Source organism: Schistocerca piceifrons, chromosome X, assembly GCF_021461385.2.
Source record: "Schistocerca piceifrons isolate TAMUIC-IGC-003096 chromosome X, iqSchPice1.1, whole genome shotgun sequence".
NCBI classification, from domain to species: Eukaryota; Metazoa; Arthropoda; class Insecta; order Orthoptera; family Acrididae; genus Schistocerca; species Schistocerca piceifrons.
In genome coordinates this window covers 315,265,961-315,288,465 of record NC_060149.1, presented here as the reverse complement: position 1 = coordinate 315,288,465, position 22,505 = coordinate 315,265,961, and the positions used below count along the sequence as shown (strand labels likewise).

General features: G+C 42.4%; 1 protein-coding gene across 1 annotated transcript; it reads left to right on the top strand.

Moving 5' to 3' along the window:
• The first annotated feature begins 17,602 nt into the window (after positions 1-17,602).
• Positions 17,603-19,138, top strand: LOC124722334 (piggyBac transposable element-derived protein 4-like). The gene has a single exon (XM_047247509.1). The coding sequence runs from the start codon at positions 17,603-17,605 to the stop codon at positions 19,136-19,138; it is 1,536 nt and encodes a 511-aa protein (XP_047103465.1).
• Positions 19,139-22,505: the final 3,367 nt, after the last annotated feature.

The window sequence follows — 22,505 nt, the reverse complement described above, 5'->3', positions numbered from 1 at the left end:
TAAGACTCCGCAATTATCCGCTCTGAGCCCACCGAGAGGCGTGGAAACCTCCTTGTGAACTAGAGGGGAGGAGAAGGAAGTTTGTGTAGTAACTTTCGCTCTCCCGCACAGTTCATTTTTCAGGCATTAAGGTTTAAGTCAGGGATTTCAGAGGTGCAGAACTAACGGCTTTCAAGCGGAATCACCGCAGTCGAGTGGGCCGCTTTAAAAAAACATTCCTCTCGCGTCCCCCTGTCCGCACCGCACACACAGGGTCCTATCCGCCACCACGTTGTCTCCCTATTCCGTAACTCTCCCCCTTCATTAATAAAAGTATTATCTGACGGCCCGCGCCGGCGCATCTCCCATCTGTCATCCCTTTTGGCCGATAGCACGTGGAATGTACGCTGCGCCGATATCTGCTGCGTTCGTCACACACGCTCTCTCGGACGAAAAAGACGTCGCGCAAAGCTGACACATTTCGTGGCTTTTCGCTGGCAAATTGAATTCTGAGCACTCCCTCGCTATTGTATTTTCTCTTCGCCTTTTTTCCATTAGTTAGAAGCAAAAAGTGAGAAAAAGGGTGATATTTCTCCTGCTGGCAACGCAGTCTTTGTTACAAGAAAAACAATCTGCTCTCTGCGAACCCGTTGAGAATTTGACCAACTATTTGTTTGTATAACATCGAACGCTGCGTATGTCGAAAGAACATTTCTATAGAAGTTGCGTACAGAACGCAAGTCATTTCTGTGTAACCTCTTGTAACTGTGATGAGTTTCTAATGCATTAATGACTATTTATAATATACTATATATAATATGTGTTAGACTTCAGTTAAACATGCTGCGATTCTAAAATAAAAGTTTACGTATATAATTATTCATATTTTTCTGCAACTAGTTGCATTTACTTTATGTGTAATTTAACATAATGAAACGCGTTTCAAGTGTGTTTTCCTCGTCATCAGGCGTTTATGCATAGAGATAAATGTTACTTAAAGATAGAATGTGTGCTTATACATTTGCATAGAACTGCTTTGTTCACCGTTCTGGTACTGGATTAGATATATGGTAATTTGGGGGAAGTAAGGGGGCAATGGGTGGACAGAAATCGATGTCCAGTGATGTATTCTGCTAGTGTGGAACTGCTGTTCGTAGTTTGTTTGCACTGACACACAGCCTGTGTGAGATGCAGATTGTTTTACTTAACTTATTGTGGTGCAATAAACGGATTATACACTTCTCATAATGCAGTAGTTCACTGACAACTTTGATGCCTCAAAGCAGCATTCGCATCGTTGTTCAACTGGCGGAGGCGTTGTGTAATGCCGGCCGCGGTGGCCGTGCGGCTCTAGGCGCTTCAGTCCGGAACCGCGAGAGTGCTACGGTCGCAGGTTCGAATCCTGCCTCGGGCATGGATGTGTGTGATGTCCTTAGGTTAGTTCGGTTTAAGTAGTTCTAAGTTCTAGGGGACTGATGACCACAGCTGTTAAGTCCCATAGTGCTCAGAGCCATTTGAACCATTTGAACCAAAACCATTCCTTACTATGAATGGACACCATATTGAGCATTTCCCCTCGCCATGGTTCACATATGCATGTCGTATGTAAGAGCAAGCAGAGTACATTAAAAGCTCTGCTGTTTTACGATAACAGAATATGTTCTGCTTTGTTTACACATTTGGTTATTGTGTTCTGCAGATCATTTACAATAGGAAAGAGCTTGAAGTAAAAGAGATGAATTTCACAGTAGCGAAGATGAGCAAGTGTTCATAACTCTTAAGATATGCATTTTTAGAGCCCACATTTACAGGAATTTGTTTTCCTTGTTTCCGTCCATACTATCATCTCTCAAAATATGGAACACCTTTTATTAACATGGTGTGTAAGTCTCGCAATCTGATTTCTGAGGAGTGTAAGAATTAATGATTTCGGTCCTTTCCAGACACACTTGTGTAGGAAATCCACGGCCAAAACTGTCGGAAAGAAATGTAGAAACCAAACGAGAGAAAGGCAAAACTGGGAAGGGAGTGGGGAGGGAGAGGAAGTATGTCTCAATTGAAAGAACTGTATATGGCCTGCGTTCATATCAACCAGTATAGATACGCCTAGGTTCGAATCACACATTTTAGGGATTTTTTCACGCCCTGTCAGGAGAGTAAAAACTTAGGAAATTCGTATATTATTGTTGTTTTAAACAAAATTAATTTTGTTGGCGGCGAAGGAGAAAAGATCTACTTACACCCCTACGAACTCTGGCGCTTCGTGTTTGAAGTCGGAGCTGACAGTTTGTAGTATTTGTGTTTTTCTGTTTTTCTTAAAAAGAACGTTATCTTTGTTTAGGCAATATGAAGATTAAAACTCACCAAAAATATTTTAATTGTTGCAGGAATCGTTATTTCGGACATTCTTCTCTCCTTGTTGGCTCAGATGGACCAAGTTCAGCCCATATTGCGTTGGCAGGACATACGTAGTGTGCCAATTATGGGTGCACATCTGTTCTTCTATAATTTTCATGGCAGTGGAAGACTATGTCCCTTGTTCCGCTGTCAGCACGTGACTGTAGCTTCATGAGCTCCGCTTCTTGGCTCTGTCAACAACGATCGTCTTATGCACTCTCTCGAAAAATATTCCAGCAAAGAGTTTATCGGGTGTTACTGTAGAATATGAGTAAAATACCAGAACATTTCTGAAACCCTTCGGACAGAAAAACACGGCTTTAGTGAATACAATTTGCCCGAAACCGCCATATTAAAACACTTCATGTGACGAAGAGACAGATCGGATGCGGAGAAGACTTTGAAATGAGTATATATTACCGGTGTATACGTGCTCTCGTTAAAGGCAAAATATCTCAACAAAGCAGAATCACGTTGAGAATTGTTGTATGCCTATGGCTTGGGAGTAAATAGTTGTTGGAATAAAATACACTTTGACAGTGATTGGCATTTTATTACACCAATGCCTCAAATACGTGACCTGGTTTCTCATTTAAATCTCACGTGTGATACATGTCAATGAAACGAGCTCTGCTTGTGAATCAATTTTGTTGGCCATAATCACATAGGACGACTCTGTTTCCTGCCTTCGCATGGTTACAAATGGTTCAAATGGCTCTGAGCACTATGGGACTTAACATCTATGGTCATCAGTCCCCTAGAACTTAGAACTACTTAAACCTAACTAACCTAAGGACATCACACAACACCCAGTCATCACGAGGCAGAGAAACGCATGGTTACAGGTAACTCGACAAAGTCAAGACTGTTCCCGCTTGTAGCAGAAAATACGCTTAATCTCATGACAAAATTTCAGCAGCGTCTGGTGCAAAGCGATATTCACTATTATTTCGCAGCATAAGTCCGGTAGCGTTCTCGCTTCCAGCGTACGAGGTCCCGGTTTCGATTCCCGGCGGGGTAAGGGATTTTCCCTGCCTCGAGATGACTTCGTGTTGTGGTGCTGTCTACATCACCACCATTCATCCCCATTACGGTCGGAGGAAGGCAATGGCAAACCAACTCCGCTACGACCTTGCCTAGTCGGCGGTGCGGGTCTCCCGCATCGTTCCCTACGCTCCTCGGAATATGGGACCTCATCATCATCATCGTATTATAAGGATAGAATGTATTACCAGTAAACCAGTTTATTGACACATGTTACAGCTCTTTGCTAACGGTGTTATTTTAACTGACGAGAGCAAAAAGAAAAAAAAAAAAAAGAAGTACCAATAGTAAGGGTTGTAAGACGCGTTTTCCAGGTACTGAAGCATTACAGAACAACTGCATGTAAAACACAGAATAGTGCATGTGAAGCAGAGGTGAGTGGCATTTGAATATATTTTCCAGCGAGGTTAGAAACTATGACAAGTATTCACTTAAATTTTCAAGGGTCGGTTTGCTATGATGTGCTATGAAGTAGGGAAATACACACTCAGTGGAACCATCATAGTTTTTGCCGCACTGAATCGAAATTAATGTACAGGTAACAATTAGAAAATGTTACTCCAAATACAGTCCCTTTTAAGGGTTTACAAGCTCGAACGGCCGCACAGACATGTTGCAATTCCCACTTCGACGCAGCGCTTCATCAGAGTTACAGAGGCAATTGGTTCCTTTATACTGCTTGTTCTTTTCACACAAAAATGATAATCTACATTTGACTGTTGTAATATATTACCCGCTTTGACAGCTCCTGTACCATCTAGACTCTAATCCAGAGTGATTCAATTCGAATCTTGGAATCAAAATATGGCTAGCGTATCCTCATGAGGCTCAGAATTACTGTGTATTATGCGCTAGCCATCTCTCAGATGAAAAGAAGTATGTCGTGATTCAGAAGTGTTGTATGACTGCTAGACTATACATGCTTTGAAAAAGTAATAAATTACGCAATTAGCTGACATAGTCGGCATGTAGACAGCTGTCTGTAAACTTGAATGTTGTAGATCTTATTTAAACCTGTATTTGGCCAAGACCACAATGCAGAAAACAGTGATTACTCGTTTCAGCATCTTAAACGGTCATCTTCAGATCCGAAAGTTGTTATAAAAGATCGCAAATCAGAAATATTTCGGAATGAAGTAGCATTAACAAGAATAATTATGCAAAAGATGTTAGGAGTACACACCAGGATACAAACATGCGGTTTCAAAATTAAGAGAATAAGTAAGACACTTAGTCATTACAGTGTTTACATCCCCAAAGAAAAATTGAATAAAATTTCACTGATATGGCGGAAAGAGTATGGAATGGCTAACCTAAGGTCTTGGGTTCGTTTCCCTAACAGGACCGAGCGAGGTGGCGCAGTGGTTAGCACACTGGACTCGCATTCGGGAGGACGACGGTTCAATCCCGTCTCCGGCCATCCTGATTTAGGTTTTCCGTGATTTCCCTAAATCGTTTCAGGCAAATGCCGGGATGGTTCCTTTGAAAGGGCACGGCCGATTTCCTTCCCAATCCTTCCCTAACCCGAGCTTGCGCTCCGTCTCTAATGACCTCGTTGTCGACGGGACGTTAAACACTAACCACCACCACCACCCTAACAGGAAACATTTTTGTTTTCAGTTTTTACGTTATTTACACTGCAAAGAAACTTAAATAATGCTCAACAAAGTGTATTTGTTAATATTTTCCTAAAAAGATATGAAGAGGGAAGGGAGAGGAATATTTGGGATTGAAAATAAATTTTCAGAAAGAAATTGTAACATGTACAAGAGAAATCAATACACGCAATTACATAACTTTTATTATTTTACATTTTGTGATTCACACTTGCTGCGGTAATATTCAACGTAGAAACAGGGAAAACAGTAATTTTGTCCACATTTTGCACAGACTGTATGCACCGAATTTTACAGTTACATTTTTGTGAACAAACTAACTTGGTTTACATTCAAAAAAGATTCGTTCTCAATGTACAGATTGGCAGTATACTACACATAACACATCATTTCGCCAAATATTGGCGAGGACAGTTTATCATGTACAATGGAATATACAGGGTGGTCCGAGAGTCAGAAAACACCCTCATAAAATTCAAATAGAGTAGCAAACAAAGAAACAGACCCTACAAACAATGAACGGGAAGGGGGAAACTTTACAGGCTATGCCACCAACATGGCGGCCGTCTTGAAAGCCGCCATCTTGCATTCAACTCCAAAATTTCAAATAGGAACGTGGTCATGTGACGTATCAAACAGATAGAGAATTTCACCAGAAAAACAATGCCGTTGTTATTTTAAACATAGCTTTATTCATTCTCGGGTTACAGCCAATTACTTACGGCAGCGGTGGGACGCTCGGCAGCATGTGTGTTATGTGCCGAAGAGACATTACGCCGATGTTACACAGTCCCGAGAGACCACCAACAGTCATAGGAATGGCTCGATATGTTGTCCATTATTGTGGATTGTTAATGCTATCCTCCGGAGCCAGTCCTGATGAACTTTGACCAGCACATCTAGCTGAATTTGACCACACGCATCAACAATGCGCTGCTTTAGATGATGTAAATCCCGTATTTTCACAGAATAAACCAGTGCTTTGACATGACCCCAAAGAGAAAAATCCAAAGGTGTCAAATTTGGTGAACGTGGTCACTCCACAGCACCCCTACGACCAATCCACTTTTGAGGGAACTGCACATCCAGGTATGCTCGCACATTGTGCCCACAATGTGGTGGGGCTCCATCATGCTGGAAGAATTCCGGAAATGTCCCGTCCTCCATTAACAACGAGGGAAACACTTCTTCATCCAATAACTTCAGATTACCGTTGGCTGTTAATGCATCATCAATAAAAAAAGGCCCAACGATTTTGGTACCCCACACACCACACCAGACAATCACTTTTTGTGAGTCGACCGTTTTGGAAGCATCAATCCTGTGCGGATTTGTGTCGGACCAGTATCTGTCATTCTCCTTGTTCACTTCACCATTGATAAAGAAATTGTCTTCATCACTGAACAGCATCTGATAGGGGAAACGTGGGTTTATCTGCAGCTGCTGTGTCACCCATTCTACGAACTGTACCCGACGGTCTGGGTCATCCTCGTTCAGGTGTTGGAGCAGCTGAATTTTGTACGGTTGCCATTTGTTCAAAAATGTTTCAATTGGCTCTGAGCACTATGCGACGTAACTTCCGAGGCCATCAGTCGCCTAGAACTTAGAATTAATTAAACCTAACTAACCTAAGGACATCATACACATCCATGCCCGAGGCAGGATTCGAACCTGCGACAGTAGCGGTCGCTCGGTACCAGACTGTAGCGCCTAGAACCGCACGGCCACTCAGGCCGGCCACGGGTGCCATATGTGCTGCGATAAAAGTCGCAGTATGTAGGTACAGCTAACACCACATTCTTCTGACACGTGATGAGTACTCCGTTGCGGACTCTTGCTAAATGATGCCAACACGCTCACTGTTGTTGCTTCATCGATGACGGATTTTGGTCTTCCAGCCTTAGGTTTATCTGCGACAGAACCTGTTGCTCGGAATTTGGCCAAAAGCTTAGCAACTGCGCTGTGAGTATTGGGCTGTCCTGTTGGGTGACGACTGTTGAAATCCTCAGCAATGAGCCGTGTGCTTCTTTCTCCTGATAACAAGATGATTTCAATGCCTTATTCATGTCTTAAGGACATTTTGTAACCTGTAAATAAGGAAACAATGATTAAAACGTTAACATGAGTAAAGGATACCCAACAGTTAAACACACGTAACATATCAGGCATGGGATAGTCACTTTGCACTCCATTTTATGACTTCTCAGTACGTAATACTCACGATGCCGAGCGTCCCATTGCTGCCGTCAGTAATTGGCTATAACAAGAGAATAAATAAAGCTATGTTTAAAATAACAACGGCATTGACTTTCTGGTGAAGTTCTCTATCTGTTTCATATGTCACATGACCACATTCCCATTTGAAACTTCGGAGTTGAATCCAAGATGGCGGCTTTCAAGATGGCCGCCATGTTGGTGGCATAGCCTATAAAGTTCCCGCCTTCCCGCTCCTCGTGTGTAGGGACTCTGTTTCCTTGTTTGCTACTCCATTTGGATTTGATCAGGGTGTTTCCGGACTTTCCGACCACCCTGTATTTTGATGCCGTCTTCTCGGGATGTTCAAAAATGGTACAAATGGCTCTGAGCACTATGGGACTTAACATCCGAGGTCATCAGTCCCCTATAACTTAGAACTACTTAAACCTAACTAACCTAAGCGCATCACACGCATCCATGCCCACGGCAGGATTCGAACCTGCGACCGTAGCGGTCGCGCAGTTCCAGACTGAAGCGCCTACAACCGCTCGCCCATAACGGCCGGCCTTCTCGGGATGTGATTTCTTTTTCTCTCTCCTCGAGATAAGAGCAGTTTTGAAGCTTCTTGACCAAATTCCTCACCTGATGTTAAGTATAGACGTTTAAGAATTGCACTAGAGGCGTGAATTTGAGAGGAATCACCATAAACTCCATTGTGGCAATTCTTCATCTTGAACAATTTTGTAGTATAACTGGGTATTTTTTTTTTGTACTTCCCACGAATCAATTAACAGAAGGAATTTGTTTTGCAGCACATAGTTCCACCATACCAAATACAATATATTGGGCATTATCTCGGTTTACTTCCTGTGTAAGTAATGTAAGAATTTAAAATAAAAGAGAAGATTCCTCGTAGGGGATTGAACCCAATACCTTCAGCTTACCATTCCGTATTCCTTACGCTGTGTCAAAATATGCCTGGAAACTACACTTTCATAAATGGCCCATCCCTCACATGACCCACACCAAAAATGTTGTGGTTTTTTTTTTTTAAAAAAAAAAAAAAAGAAAGTACAGAACGCTCGGCCATCTGCAGCTGCCATTTCTGTCACTTCCATTTCTGGTCACGTCCTTCACATACATAAATCTGGAAGAAATCGATGATGACGAGTAGACGCGGCCCCCTTGTGAGACTCATGTTGTACCCAAATCCACCGCTACCCTTCCAAGCACACGCTTGGTCGAGCAGTATAAGAAGGTCTTTACGATGGTAGTTTTCGTGTCTCCACGAGATGGCGCAGTCGTATGCTCAGGGGCCACAGCTGCGCTAACACTGCACTTGCGTGCTGGGGAATGTGTATCGCCCCCCGGAGGGTTGGCCGTTCACTTCCCGCGTATGGCCGTCCTTTTCGCAGAAGTGTTTGACGCCACTTCTGCGCATTGGAGTGCTTGGAGGCAGTATGCGACAGCGGTGCGCCTCGCCGCTGAAATGAGTGTTTGTCCAGCCAAGAGAAGAAAGACAGCTTAATTTCGGTCGACGTCGAGACATTGCATCTGCAGTACTACCAAAGGTCGACGTTAATGCGGAAAGAAAACAACAACGACTTTGTTAAATTAACGTACTGGAGCTCACCTCTAGTCATTTAAGGGAAACCACAGCAAACCTGAATGAAAATGAGGAGATAGGGATAGTGGTTCTCCGGAGTGTAAGTACAGTTTTATAGTCATTGCAGCAAGTCACTCGGTACCGACTCCATTATGAGAATAATATGAATGCATTGCTACGTCTCAGTACGAATGCTGCAAAGAATTGATGATGTAAAACCACCGCAGAACAAATCAGAGCCATATTGCTTCTCCGTCTCTTGCATCTTATGTCTGGCACTAAGATTTGATTACAGGCGGTTTACACTTGCACATCCCATTAGTGAGGTGTGAACTGAAAGAGAATTGAACTATGGGAACAAGGAGCGGCCATGGAATTAAGATTGAGACCCCTTTATGGTAGATTGAAACACTCTGAAAATCCATATGTTGTCGCAAATGGTTTGTTTCTTGTGACTACGCAAGAAATGTTGTAAAACTTAATGTTCGTTCCAAATCATCTGACAAAAGGACAGGAAAAGTACAGAATGAGTATACCTCTGACTCATTCCCTGTCACACCAGTAGGAAAATTACACCTTTTTTCTTGTATGCATATTACTGCTGCATTAAGATCTAGAGCACATGAAAAAGGCAGCGGACGCGTAAAAGTGCTTTTTTGTTTTTTTGCATATAAAAGTATTATACATAACATCATCTGTGTTTCATTATACGCTAGCATGTTGTGTTAACTTTTATCTATGTTTCATAGTTTTATTAAGGTGACACGTCTAACATCATTGTAAAATTATCTGAGAACGAATAGGCTACTAAACAGAAACTTGCACATGCAGCTTCTTTGAATGTTTTGCCAATATTATTCTTTGTACGTCCGCCTGCTTAGCTGGGTGGTAACGTCCTCACCTCCCATACAAACGGCTTGGATTCCCGGCCTGGTTAGAGAGTTTCTTCGGTCGGGGACTGGGTGTTGTGGTGTCGTCATCATCATTTCATCCTCATCACCTGCGCCAATTCGCCCAATGTGGCGTCGAATGAAGTAAAACTTGCACTTGGCGGTCGAACTTCCTCGAATAGGGGCCTCCCGACCAACGATGCCACACGTTCATTTCATTTTTATTCTCTGTGGCCGGGGGAAGTGGCCGTGCGGTTCTAGGCGCTGCAGTCTGGAACCGCGAGACCGCTACGGCTGCAGCTTCGAATCCTGCTTCGGGCATGGATGTATGTGATGTCCTTAGGTTAGTTAGGTTTAAGTAGTTCTAAGTTCTAGGGGACTAATGACCTCAGAAGTTGAGTCCCACAGTGCTCAGGGCCATTTGAACCATTTTCTTATTCTTTGTACAAACATATTCGTTCGTCCATGAGTCACACGTAAGCGTGGTAATCACTACAAATATTTTAGAATATTTTTGGACGCCGTTACCACTGTGTCCCTCATACAGTCAGCGCTACACTTATGAACTAGCGACCAACACACTACATAGATTGGGCGAGAAGTACTAAATCCACCCTACACAAGTCAGAACGTTTTCCTAACAACGTGCACATTCTTGACGACAAGAATCTTAATTTTAAAGCATAAAAGCATGTAAATAGGTGATTTGACAGTCTTCTGAGCAGCAAAACAAGCCTGTAGCAAAATGGGCCTGATCACCGTTACTACCTGCGAGGCAGAAGTATCAAGAGCTAGCAAGAATGTTTTCAGGTCATAAAATCTGTACTGAAGATTTCTATGCCTGTTCTTGTTCTCATATGTCACCAGAATTTAAAGCTGGTAAATTTGTCCTGTAATATATACAATACACTTTATGTTGAATGTAGTCTCTAATGGAAGGCCTTATTTCTATTTGTGAGTCGCCTGTGGCTGAAAATCAACTTCGGCTACGCATAAAACATACTGAAGCCACAGCACAAACCAACGAACTGACATTACTATGCAACACGGTTTACAATTGTGAAAGTTTAATGGCGAACCGCATAAAACTACAGTATGCTTTGATGTTAAAAATTGGGAGCAACTGTAAAAATTGAAAGTGTTGTACCATACCAAGCGCAAGTAACAGTACCTAAATGCAAGTTGTTAAAGGAATGTGGAATAAAGCATATGTTTCAACGAGTGAATTCACTGGTCCAAACCAATGCCTCAATAGGTAGCGCAGTGATGAAACTCTGGACACGTATCTGTCAGACACTAGATTCAGATCGCAACGCGACGGCTCCAAGATTGGTTTCTCCAAGTTTCTAAAGCGGTTGACGCCTCCTTCTGTCATATTTGTGAAAAAATAAATAAGCACACTGCCCTTGGCAACCAGTCTGTATCATCCGGAAACACCATGTATCATAACAAATGCTGAACATGGACACAGAAAATGGGTGGTTTCGAAGCCACGCTTTTATTTTCAGCGAAATGTAGATATGGAAACAAATTTGTGGGGACAGCGTTGAATTGAGAATGAAGCCCATTTCACAGTAATTTCATATTCTTCTTAAGCAAACTATTCGTATACAGGGTCTCTTTTGAATGAGCTCAATTAATAGACTTTTCTACTTTCACACCTACATCACTAATCTGCAAGCAACTCTACAGTGTGGTAGCGGAGGATGCTTCTGGTACCGCTATCTAATCACCTCCCATTTTACATTTTCGTGTGGCACGTGGAAAAAATTACTGTCAGCAAACCTCCGTATTGGCTCTAATTTACCGGATTTTCTTGCTGCGATTATTCCGGGAGACGTATGATGGAGGAGGTAATATGTTTCCCGATTCTTCCTGGGACTTATTCTCTAAACTTTCAATAGTTAACCTCTCCTTGATGCACAACGCCTCTCTTATAGTGCATTCAACTGCAGTTTGTTGAGTATCTCCGTAATGCTCTCGCGCAGACTAAACGATCCAGTGATGAAACGCGCAACTCTAAGTTACATCTTCTATCAATCCTACCTAGTAAGTGTCCGAGACAGATGAATAGTATTCAATAATTGGTCGAACAAAGGTTTTGTAAGCCAGTTCTTCCGTGGACGAATTACATTTCGCTAAAATTATTCCTACGAATCTCGGTCTGAAATTAGTTTTATTCTTTGTTTTATGTGGCCATTCCACTTAAGATAGCTGCAGATGGTTACGAAGATATTTTGCATTAATTACTGTTTCCAGCAGTTTGTCACTGATAGAGTAATTATACAATAGTTAATTTCTTCTCCTATGTATGCGCAATATGTTACATTTATTTACGTTCAGGGCCACTGCCAGTCCATTAAACAGCCCTGTGCAGGTCTTCCACCAGGCAGCCACAGACTTCTGCTATTGCTATCTCCTTTTGGACAGTCACATCATCTCTAAACAGTCACATGGATCTTCCGACGTAATCCACTAACCCATTTATGTACACTGCTAACAGTAACTATCCTATCGCACTTACTTGGTATATTCCTGAAATATCCTTTACATCCGTCAGTTTTGTTCCGTTAAAAGCAACTTGTTGAGTTGTACACGGTCTAGTCACATTAATGTGACCACCATCTATGTTTGACGTCAACGTGCTGTAACCATTGTCGGACGGTGGCTGGTAGCACTAGCATAGGAGGGTATATAAATCGTGTTGGAGGGACATGGAAAACAGTGTAGTCGTAATGTGGAAACGGAGCGATATATCTGACCTCCAAAAGGCAATCGTCATTGGCTTTCGGGCCAAAGGAGGAAGCATTTCAGAATCGGCTAACTTTGTAAACTGTTCGTGCGCTGCCGTGGTTAAGATATAGCGTGCATGGAAAAAAGGCGCTATTCGAACGGGGTGAGGAGACAGCTGTGGTGCACAACGGGCCATAGATGACTTGTGTGAACTACGGCTGCTGAGATTACTACGGGCGAATAGTCGTGCAACTGTAGAGCAACTGATAGCCCAGATGAACCCAGAGGCTACACCTACATCTACAGTTATACTCCGCAAGCGACTTAACGGTGTGTGGCGGAAGGTACTTTACGTGCCACTGTCACTACCTCTCTTTCCTGTTCCAGTCGCGTATGAATCGCGGGAAGAACGACTGCCGGAAAGCCTCCGTGCGCCCCCGAATCTCTCTAATTTTACGTTCGTGATCTCCTCGGGTGGTATAAGTAGGGGGAAGCAATATATTCGACACCTCATCCAGAAACGCACCCTCTCGAAACCTGGAGAGCAAGCTACACCGCGATGCAGAGTGCCTCTCTTGCAGGGTCTGCCACTTGAGTTTGCTAAACATCTACGTAACGCTATCACGCTTACCAAATAACCCTGTGACGAATCGCGCCGCTCTTCCTGGGATCTTCTCCATCTCCTCCGTCAACCCAGCCTGGAACGGATCCCACACTGATGCGCAATACTCAAGTATAGGTCGAACGAGTGTTTTGTAAGCCACCTACTTTTTTGATGGAGTACATTCTCTAAGGACTCTTCCAATGAATCTCAACCTGGCACCCACCTTACCAACAATTAATTTTATATGATCATTCCACTTCAAATCGATCCGCACGCATACTCCCAGATATTTTGCAGAAGTAACTGCTATCAGTGTTTGTTCCGCTATCATATAATCATAAAATAAAGGATCCTTCTTTCTATGTATTCGCAATACATTACATTTATCTATGTCAAGGGTCAGTTGCCACTCCCTGCAGCAAGTGCCTATCCGCTGCAGATCTTCCTGCATTTCGCTGCAATTTGCTAATGCTGCAGCTTCTCTGTATACTACAGCATCATCCGCGAAAAGCCGCATGGTGCTTCCGACACTATCTACTAGGTCATTTATATATATTGTGAAAAGCAATGGTCCACAACACTCCCCTGTGGCACGCCAGAGTTTACTTTAACGTCTATAGACGTCTCTCCATTGAGAACAACATTCTGTGCTCTGTTTGCTAAAAACTCTTCAATCCAGCCACACAGCTGATCTGATATTCCGTAGGCTCTTACTTTGTTTTTCAGGTGGCAGTGCGCCTACCGGAAGTCAAGGAAAATGGCATCTACCTGGGAGCCTGTATCTAATATTTTCTGGGTCCCATGAACAAATAAAGCGAGTTGGGTCTTACACGATCGCTGTTTCCGAAATCCATGTTGATTCCTACAGAGTAAATTCTGGGTTCCCAGAAATGACATGATACGCGAGCAAAAAACATGTTCTAAAATTCTACAACAGATCGACGTCAGAGATATAGGCCTATATTTTTGCGCATCTGCTCGACGACCCTTCTTGAAAACTGTAACTACCTGTGCTCTTTTCCAATCATTTGTAACCGCCCGTTCCTCTAGAGACTTGCGGTACACGGCTGTTAAAAAGGGGGCCAGTTCTTTCGCGTACTCTGTGTAGAATCGAATTGGTATCCCGTCAGGTCCAGTGGACTTTCCTCTGTTGAGTGATTCCAGCTGCTTTTCTATTCCTTGGACACTTATTTCGATGCCAGCCATTTTTTCGTTCGTGTGAAGATTTAGAGAAGGAACTGCAGTGCGGTCTTCCTCTGTGAAACAGCTTTGGAAAAAGGTGTTTAGTATCTCAGCTTCACGCGTATCATCCTCTGTTTCAATGCATTGTAATCCCAGAGTGTCTGGCTATGCTATTTCGATCGACTTACTTATCTAACGTAAGACCAGAACTTCCTAGGATTTTCTGTCAAGTCGGTACATAGAATTTTACTTTCGAATTCACTGAACGCTTCACGCATAGCCCTCCTTACGCTAACTTTGACGGTGTCCGCTCAAGGACCGTTTAGCGAACGGCACTGCGTATGGGCCTCCGCAACAGGGCCAGGTTCGTGCATCCATGTTGCATGCTATTCATCAGCGACGAAAGTTCGTAGTTGCACGCAAGTGCTGCAACTCGACGTCCACTGAGAGGGGCAGGTGGCCTCTTTTGATGAATCGCGTTTTATGCTCCAGCGTACAGATGGCTTTTGGCATGTACGGCGTGGAATGTCTGAAAGTAAAACACCTTTCAACAATTGTTGAAGGGGTCTAGGCTGGATGAGAAAGCGTTGTGATCTAGGGACTCTTTTCGTGGCATTTTCTGGTTCATCTCATCATTCTGGAAGGCGTAACGGATCAACAAAAGTGAACATCTATCCTTTGAGACAGATGAAATTATTTTCGTTTTTCAAGAATCTCACAATAAGTGAGCATAAAACATGTTCCCTACTTGTACAACAGAATGAATTAACGAGACAGGTCTATAATTATGTCCATCTATCCTACCACCCTTCTTAAACGGGAATGACCTTCGCCCTTTTCCTGTCGCTAAGTACCGTTCGTTACTCCACTGTCTTGTGATAAACTGCTGCTAAAAGGAGATCAAGTTCTTTCGCATAGTCTTTGTAGAATTTTAAAGGTATCTCATGTGGTCCCGATGCTTTTCCAAAACTAGGCGAATGTATTAGAATTCCTATACCGCGATTACTTACTTGAAAACCTGCCATTTTAGCGTTCGTGCGATGCCTGAAAAGGGGCACAGTACTGCGATATTCCGCAGTGAAACAGTTTCGGGAAACCGAAGTCAGCGTTCGAACTTTCTTTCATCTCCAGTTTTCCTGCCAATATGGTCTCTGAACGACTGAAAAGACTATTTAGATCCGCCTAATGATTTTGCATAACACTAAATCTTGTTATGGAATTTGGCAAGATGAAACGACAAAATTTTACCTTTAAATTCTTTGAAAGCTTCTCTCAATGCTCTCTTTACGCTCGTTTTCGCTTCGTTCAGTTTTTTCTTTGGCTGCTAGGTTTTGAATAGTTTTAAATCTGGGATGAAGGTCTCTTTGCTTCCATAGCAACATTAGAACACGGCTGGTAATCCATGATACATCTTTTCCATCCCTTAAAACCTTAGTCGGAACGTATTTGTCTAAGACACAATACATGACTATTTTGAATTTTTTCGATTTCTACTTTACCTCTTCGTCCTCAGAACTTAATATTTGATGTTGACTACTCGGATAATATGCATTCCCTGCCATTCTTGATAAGCATAAAATATTATCCTAGCTTACTTAACATTCCCTATAACACCCTTAGTCATTGATTCTGCGACAACTTTAAGACCACTAATGTCCTTCTCTATGTTAACTGATTAGAAAAGTTGGTTTCTGTCTGGTGCTAGGAGATCTAACATGTTTTTCTCAAGTGTTGGTTCTCTATCTGCTCGAATTAATATCCGGACAGGACATTCAGAACAATGTCACACCGATCTTAGTCCTTGCCATCAGATTTGATCACACGATTCTTCCATTGTAGAGCCACCAAAGCGAAGTCTCTCCTGATACAATTACGTGATCAGGCAAGTTCTTCACAATATTCTGTAAGTTCTCTCAGAAACACCCTGCCAACAGCTTCTGATGCTAGCGGTCTACAACAGCATCAGATTGAAATGTTTGACCCACATTTCATGATTCACATCACCCAGATCATTTCACATTCGGAATCAGTAATATTATCAAATAATTACTGCAATAAGTACGCCGGCATCATTGCTGTCTACCCTTTCCATGAGATGTACAGGGTGTTTCAGAAATAATGGGGTAAACACATGCAACGGAAAGTACACAATACTGGAAGCAAAAAATTCTCAGTAAAAGATATGTCCGAAAACGAACCATTTGCGAGATAATTGAGACTTTGTGGTTACCAACCACACTGAGTTGTTCCTATGAAAACGTCACCCCAATTACGACAAAGTAAAAATAGCGTACAACATTAAGAAAAGTTATTAGACATATTCTGGCAGAAGTGTAGGAGGTTTCAATGAATGCAACAGTAAGATGACTATACTCGTCGTTGAAAGATGTGTTCAAAGTGTCGTTCTTGTACCGAGATGCAAGACTGTACCCATCACCACATTAAGTCTCGAATCTTTTCATATACCCGTGGATCATTTCGAAATTCTTGAGAAGCACTGACCAGTCTCTGTTCCAGTTCTTCGACCGTATTGACGGGAGTTGCGTACAATACATATTTAAAGTGGGCCAAAACATAGAAATACATTAAAGTAGGATCAAATAACCCTTTAGTGACCAGTGGGAACAATAGTTCCCACTTATTTGTTTTCGCTGTAAGTTCAATGGTAACCCGTGTTCCCACTTCTAACTTGTGCTACCATCTCTGTTAGAGTGTGTTAACTACGTGTAGATTGTCAACGGTTAGGCGAAAGCTGTTGTATTTCCAGCTTGTTAATCAATCAATGCAGAAGCGCAGTTCCCGCGTGAAAACGAGTCTCTGTTTCGATCAATACAGCATTTTTTGGATAGTGTGCTTTCCTTTTGCGTGTGAAGTGACTTGTGTTGTATTTATCTACTTTTATATTTATGAGGGAGATACTGTTCATGTATATTTGCTGGATTTGACTTTAAATTACATAAATATTACAAGGTAAGTTCGTGGGAACTATTTTTCCCACTGAACTTGTGTGAAGTGCAATGCATATGGCTGCGCAATCGGCATCATAGTTATTGTTTGTTTCTTATTGTTTAGAATGCCTGGACTGACACCAGAAGAGGTTTTCAGAATTTTATATGCTTTACCAGAAGATGTAGAAGATTCAGACATCGATGCTGACTCTGATGATGATTCTGAATCACCAAATACTTCTCAGATTTTGGACGAAAATAGTGATAACGTTATTGTTTCAAATAAAGACAACTGTTTCAATCTGACAATAGACACTAGTGAAATTGGGAACATGTCTCCTTGTCAAGCAAGTGTATCCGATTCAACCCCAGAAACAGCTGCTGCAACATTTTCTTCTAGGTAAAAAATGTGGAATGAGAATATTTCCTATTTTGAAAATCGTCCACTGAAATTAGAAGAAAGCGCAGAAAATATTGCAAATTTCTCAAAGTCTGATAAAGAAATAAAATATTTCGAGTCTATATTTACAGAAGAGCTGTTGCTTCATATTTGCAATCAGACGAACTTATATGCAAGGCAGGAAAGGTGTGTTGTGAAGTCAGGGAAGAAAACAACCAAAGTATCATCCAACTGGCAGGACATTACTGTTCCTGAGCTAAAAGCTTTTTTGGGAATGCTTATTTTGATGGGTGTTCATCAGCTTCCACAACTCGGAAATTATTGGAGCAGTGATCCTATTCTTGCAGTAACTGCTATCTCGTCGGTCATGACAAAGCTTCGATACAAAAAAATTGTTGAGAACCTGCATTGCAATGACAACAGCACGTGTGTCAAAAAAGGGAAGCCAGGTTATGACAAGTTACACAAAATTCGACCTGTCATCAGAGCAATATCAAATAAGCTTTGTAAAGTCTACAAACCATCTTCTGTTTTAGCAGTTGACGAATGTATGGTGGCCTTCAAAGGACGGTCAACACTCAAACAATATATGCCAATGAAACCAGTGAAGCGTGGATATAGAGAGTGGTGCTCAGCTGACGCTAGTACTGGGTTCATCATAAATTTCGACATCTACACTGGAAAAAGAGATACAAATGATACATCCGAATTTACTTTGGGTGAAGAAGTTGTGCTTACTCTAACAAAGGCAATGGATGGCAGCAAAAGGCTGGTAGCTTTTGACAATTATTTTACAACAGTACGAATAAAGGAAGAGTTACAGTCTCATGGACTTTATGGCATCGGAACTGTTCGTCCAAACAGGAAGGATTTGCCTGATATGCTGGAAAAAAATTCCAAGCTTAGCAGGGGAGAATTCGAATTTGCTGTCAGGTCATGTGTTGCAGCAGTGAAGTGGCAGGATAGTAAACCTGTTCGTATATTATCAAATTACCACAATCCCAAACACGTTACAACTGTTTTGAGAAGAAACAAAGATGGAAGCAGAAGTGAAGTATTCTGCCCATTGGCTGTGGCAGAGCATAATAAAATAATGGGAGGAGTGGATAGATTTGATCAGCTGCCTGAACGGTATGCTGTAGGCAGTCGTTCAAGGAAGTGGTGGCACAGACTGTTTTTCTTTCTTGTAGATTTGGCAGTTGTCAATTCCTACGTTATGTGGAAGCTACAGAAGACAGAAGCAGACCAGCTAACAGTTAGATTGCACTTAGCAAGGCAGCTTTTCTCTGGCTTCTCAAGTCGTAAGAGAAGAGGAAGGCGCGTTCATTTTCAAACACCAAAAAGAGGTGTGTCTGGAGTACCAGATGAAGTTCGTCTGGAGGAAGTTGGAACTCACTTCCCTACAAAAGGTACAACAAACAGAAGATGCCGCCAATGTAGCACCAAGAACAAAGAAAAGAGAACAAAGATAATGTGTAGCAACTGTCGTGTACCTTTGTGTGTAGCACCATGCTTCTCTAAGTTCCATAGTACATCACCTTAGTGAACTCAAAGGACAATATTAACTAATACAAATACAAATGTAATGTTTAACATGTTTTTGCACTAAAAAATTAAGGAAATACATTTTTTTTTAATTAGCAAGTGAAGTTACTCCAGAGTTCGGTGGGAACAATAGTTCCCACTAATTTTTTTATACTCGTAGGCTAAACTCTCACTTTAAAGATTTAAACTATGATTTTATGAACGGTTTATTAGCGCAATAAAGTGTTCATAAAAAGTCTACAACTTCCGGAAATAATTTGGTCACTAAAGGGATAATCTAGGAGGCCTCGGTACAGGTCTTTGTTGCCCAGTCCAGCTTTCGCCATATCGGCGTATAAGATGCCGACTCACCACAGTAGCAAAATGTCTAGGTACTCCATCAAGTATGCAAGACAAAAATAATTCAAATGTCTCTGAGCACTATGGGGCTTAACATCTGAGGTCATCAGTCCCCTAGAACTTAGAACTACTTAAACCTGAGTAACCTAAGGACATCACACACATCCATGCCCCATGCAGGATTCTAACCTGCGACCGTAGCAGCCGCGTGGTTCCGGACTGAAGCGCCTAGAACCTCTCGGCCACAGCGGCCGGCGGTTGCTTACAGCTTGCTGTTACCTACACTGACAGAAAGTTAATCTAGAACCAAAGTCATTAAGACACTGAACTCATTGGAGATGGTACGGTTACATTCCATTACGATGAATCATTCTTCAAACACTATGTGGCTCATTCCAGGAATTTGGGTGGCAAGTCTCCTTGTCGAGATTCCTGGACAGTGTTCGACTGTTTCTAGCACTACATCTTAATGCACATGTGTAATTCGTTCAGGCCTTCCCGCTCCCACATGTGCAAAGCTCCCAGTTTTTTAGAGGCGTTGCTGCACCCTTGTAAGCTTTTGACTCTCTGGGCGCCTTCGGATAGGATATGCTACTAGCACAAGTGAGTAGCCACTCACGCATTGCCGTTAGCCCTAAGAAACATGAAACGCATATCCGAATACTCGTCGTTACTCCAATGTTTCATGTTACTACCATCACACGTACAACACAACTGACGTTCCGCAAACAACTGAGATGATTGACACTCTATGTACTGTACTGGTGTAACCATTTTGTTTACTGGAGAGGCATCCAGTGCTGGGTCACATGTTTTATCAACACTAGCTAGCACCTCGCACATTTTGCTAAGGCGTATAAAGGCAGCCATGCAGTCAGTTCTCACTTTACTGAGCGAAGTGGTGCAGTGGGTAGTATACTAGAATCGCTTTCGAGGGGACGACGGTTCTAATACGCGTCCTATCATCCAGATTTAGGTTTTGCATGATTTTCCTAAATCACTACAGGCAAATGTAGCGGTGGGTCATTTGAAACAACACGGCCCATTTCATTCCGCACCTTGAAAAATCAATCAGCGCTAGTTCTCCATCTCTAATGAATGCCTTGTCGACGGGACGCAAAACCCTAATACCGCTTCCTTCCACTTTCCATTTCCACCGTCCGCTCAGAGGCACACTAATCCACCACTGTCCGTCATTCGCCCTCGAGTAAAGACAGCCCGGTAAGACGTTGTGTTTGGGAATATGCAATGCCAGTGGGGTTAGTTTGGGGTTCCAACGGCACCAAAGGTGTCGAAACTTTCGTCGCTAGTGTCCGAATGTATTGACTTCTTTCATGAAGGTTCTGCTTTCCCAGCAACCATTTCTCTCGCTTCTAACACGTTATCAAACACGACAATGGTGAATGCAGTTTGATGCCCATTTGTACCAGGAAATTTTTTCTTTTAGCAGAAAGGATCGAGATCATCTCAATTTAGTAATAAGTGGGGGAAACAGTGAAGTCGTTCGCAACCACTCTGATTAGACTACATATGCACCTTTCGCCAGTGCATGAACCTCTGATTGCAGTAGTGTGCCGTAGGTTCTAAAATGCGCCATTGTGAACTTGACATTGACTTAAAGCGGTTGTTGTTCGTCCGGTGCGGTTGACTGACATTTACTTAAAAATATAGCGTAGCTGGTCATGGGCAGTTTCTAATTTTGAGAGTAAATACGGGAACCACAGCAGGACCTTCAAGTGTATATAAAAGGCGTACTATTAATAAAGGTGAAAAGTTTTGCAGTGCAAAGAAACGTGATTTGAAGGAGAAGTATTGAAGTACTTACAAAACAGTGACTGCAGCAGCGACTTTTCCGACTCCGAATATACATGTTAAAGTTTATGTTTAGAACCTGAAAAAGATACTGTGGAAAATATTAAGGACGCTAGAGTGCTCTTGAACAGTCTTTATGAAATCATACAGGGACCATCAAGCACATTTTCATCATTTTCTAAAAGTCAGGCGCTGAAAACAAACTTTCGGCATCCGTGGTCGGACACGCAGTCTGTTAAGGGACAAATTTAGGCTCTGATTTCCAAATGAGACAGTTACATCTAGTGCGCTGCAAGCATAATTCACGCTCCATCACGTCCGAAGAAACAGACAGAAGATGGAGCAGCGGTCACTTGACAGGCTACTTTCCTGTCTGACGTATTCGTGAAGAACTATTTATTCATTCATACGACTGTAACAACTCGAACCGAGCGAGGTGAAAGTATTTAATATGCCGAACTCCTTTTCGAGAGAAAGGGGGAAGGTAGGTAGGGCTTGTTCCATTGTCGCCCACCAAGCCTTTAACGGAAACACAAGCTCATAGAGAAGAAAAGGACCGTGCCCTATAAACGAAACTATCGCAGAACTGACCGCCGTCGATTAATGGTAACTTCAGGGAACTTATATCAGGATGGTCTGGTAAGGTTTTGAGCCAGCGTCCTACCGAATGCGAGTTGGGTACGTTACTCGTGAGGAGAGAATCGAAATTCCCGCCCGGCAGGCGAAAGATTGGATGCGCTCTTTGAAAATGATACCGTCGATTTTCTTATCGTCCTAGTCATATCCGACCTCGAGCTCCCTCTCTAATGCTTTCTTTGTCGACGGGATGCTTCTTTTCGTGAAAGAAGATCTTGGTCGCAATTATTTTCCGCAATATCTCCATCTCACGGAATGGGTTTAGGGATAGAGAGGACGAACAGCACTTAAACTACGTAATTGTCTAGGTACACTGCACTATTTTCATCAAAATCTGAGAAAACCACACTCTTATAAGTATACAGGGCGGCAGCGGCAGTAAAATTATAAGAGAGGTAGTTCATCATAGAAATGGAGAAGTACTGGATTGTCTTAAAAGCCTTGACGTTCACTGTATCAGTTAGAATCCCTTAGGGTGAAATTGATTTTACGAAACTAAGAATATAAATTTCAGCCACGTTCATTTGATAACTAAACTCTGTCGCCCTGAAACTTTGAAAAACAAATGCGTTCCATGG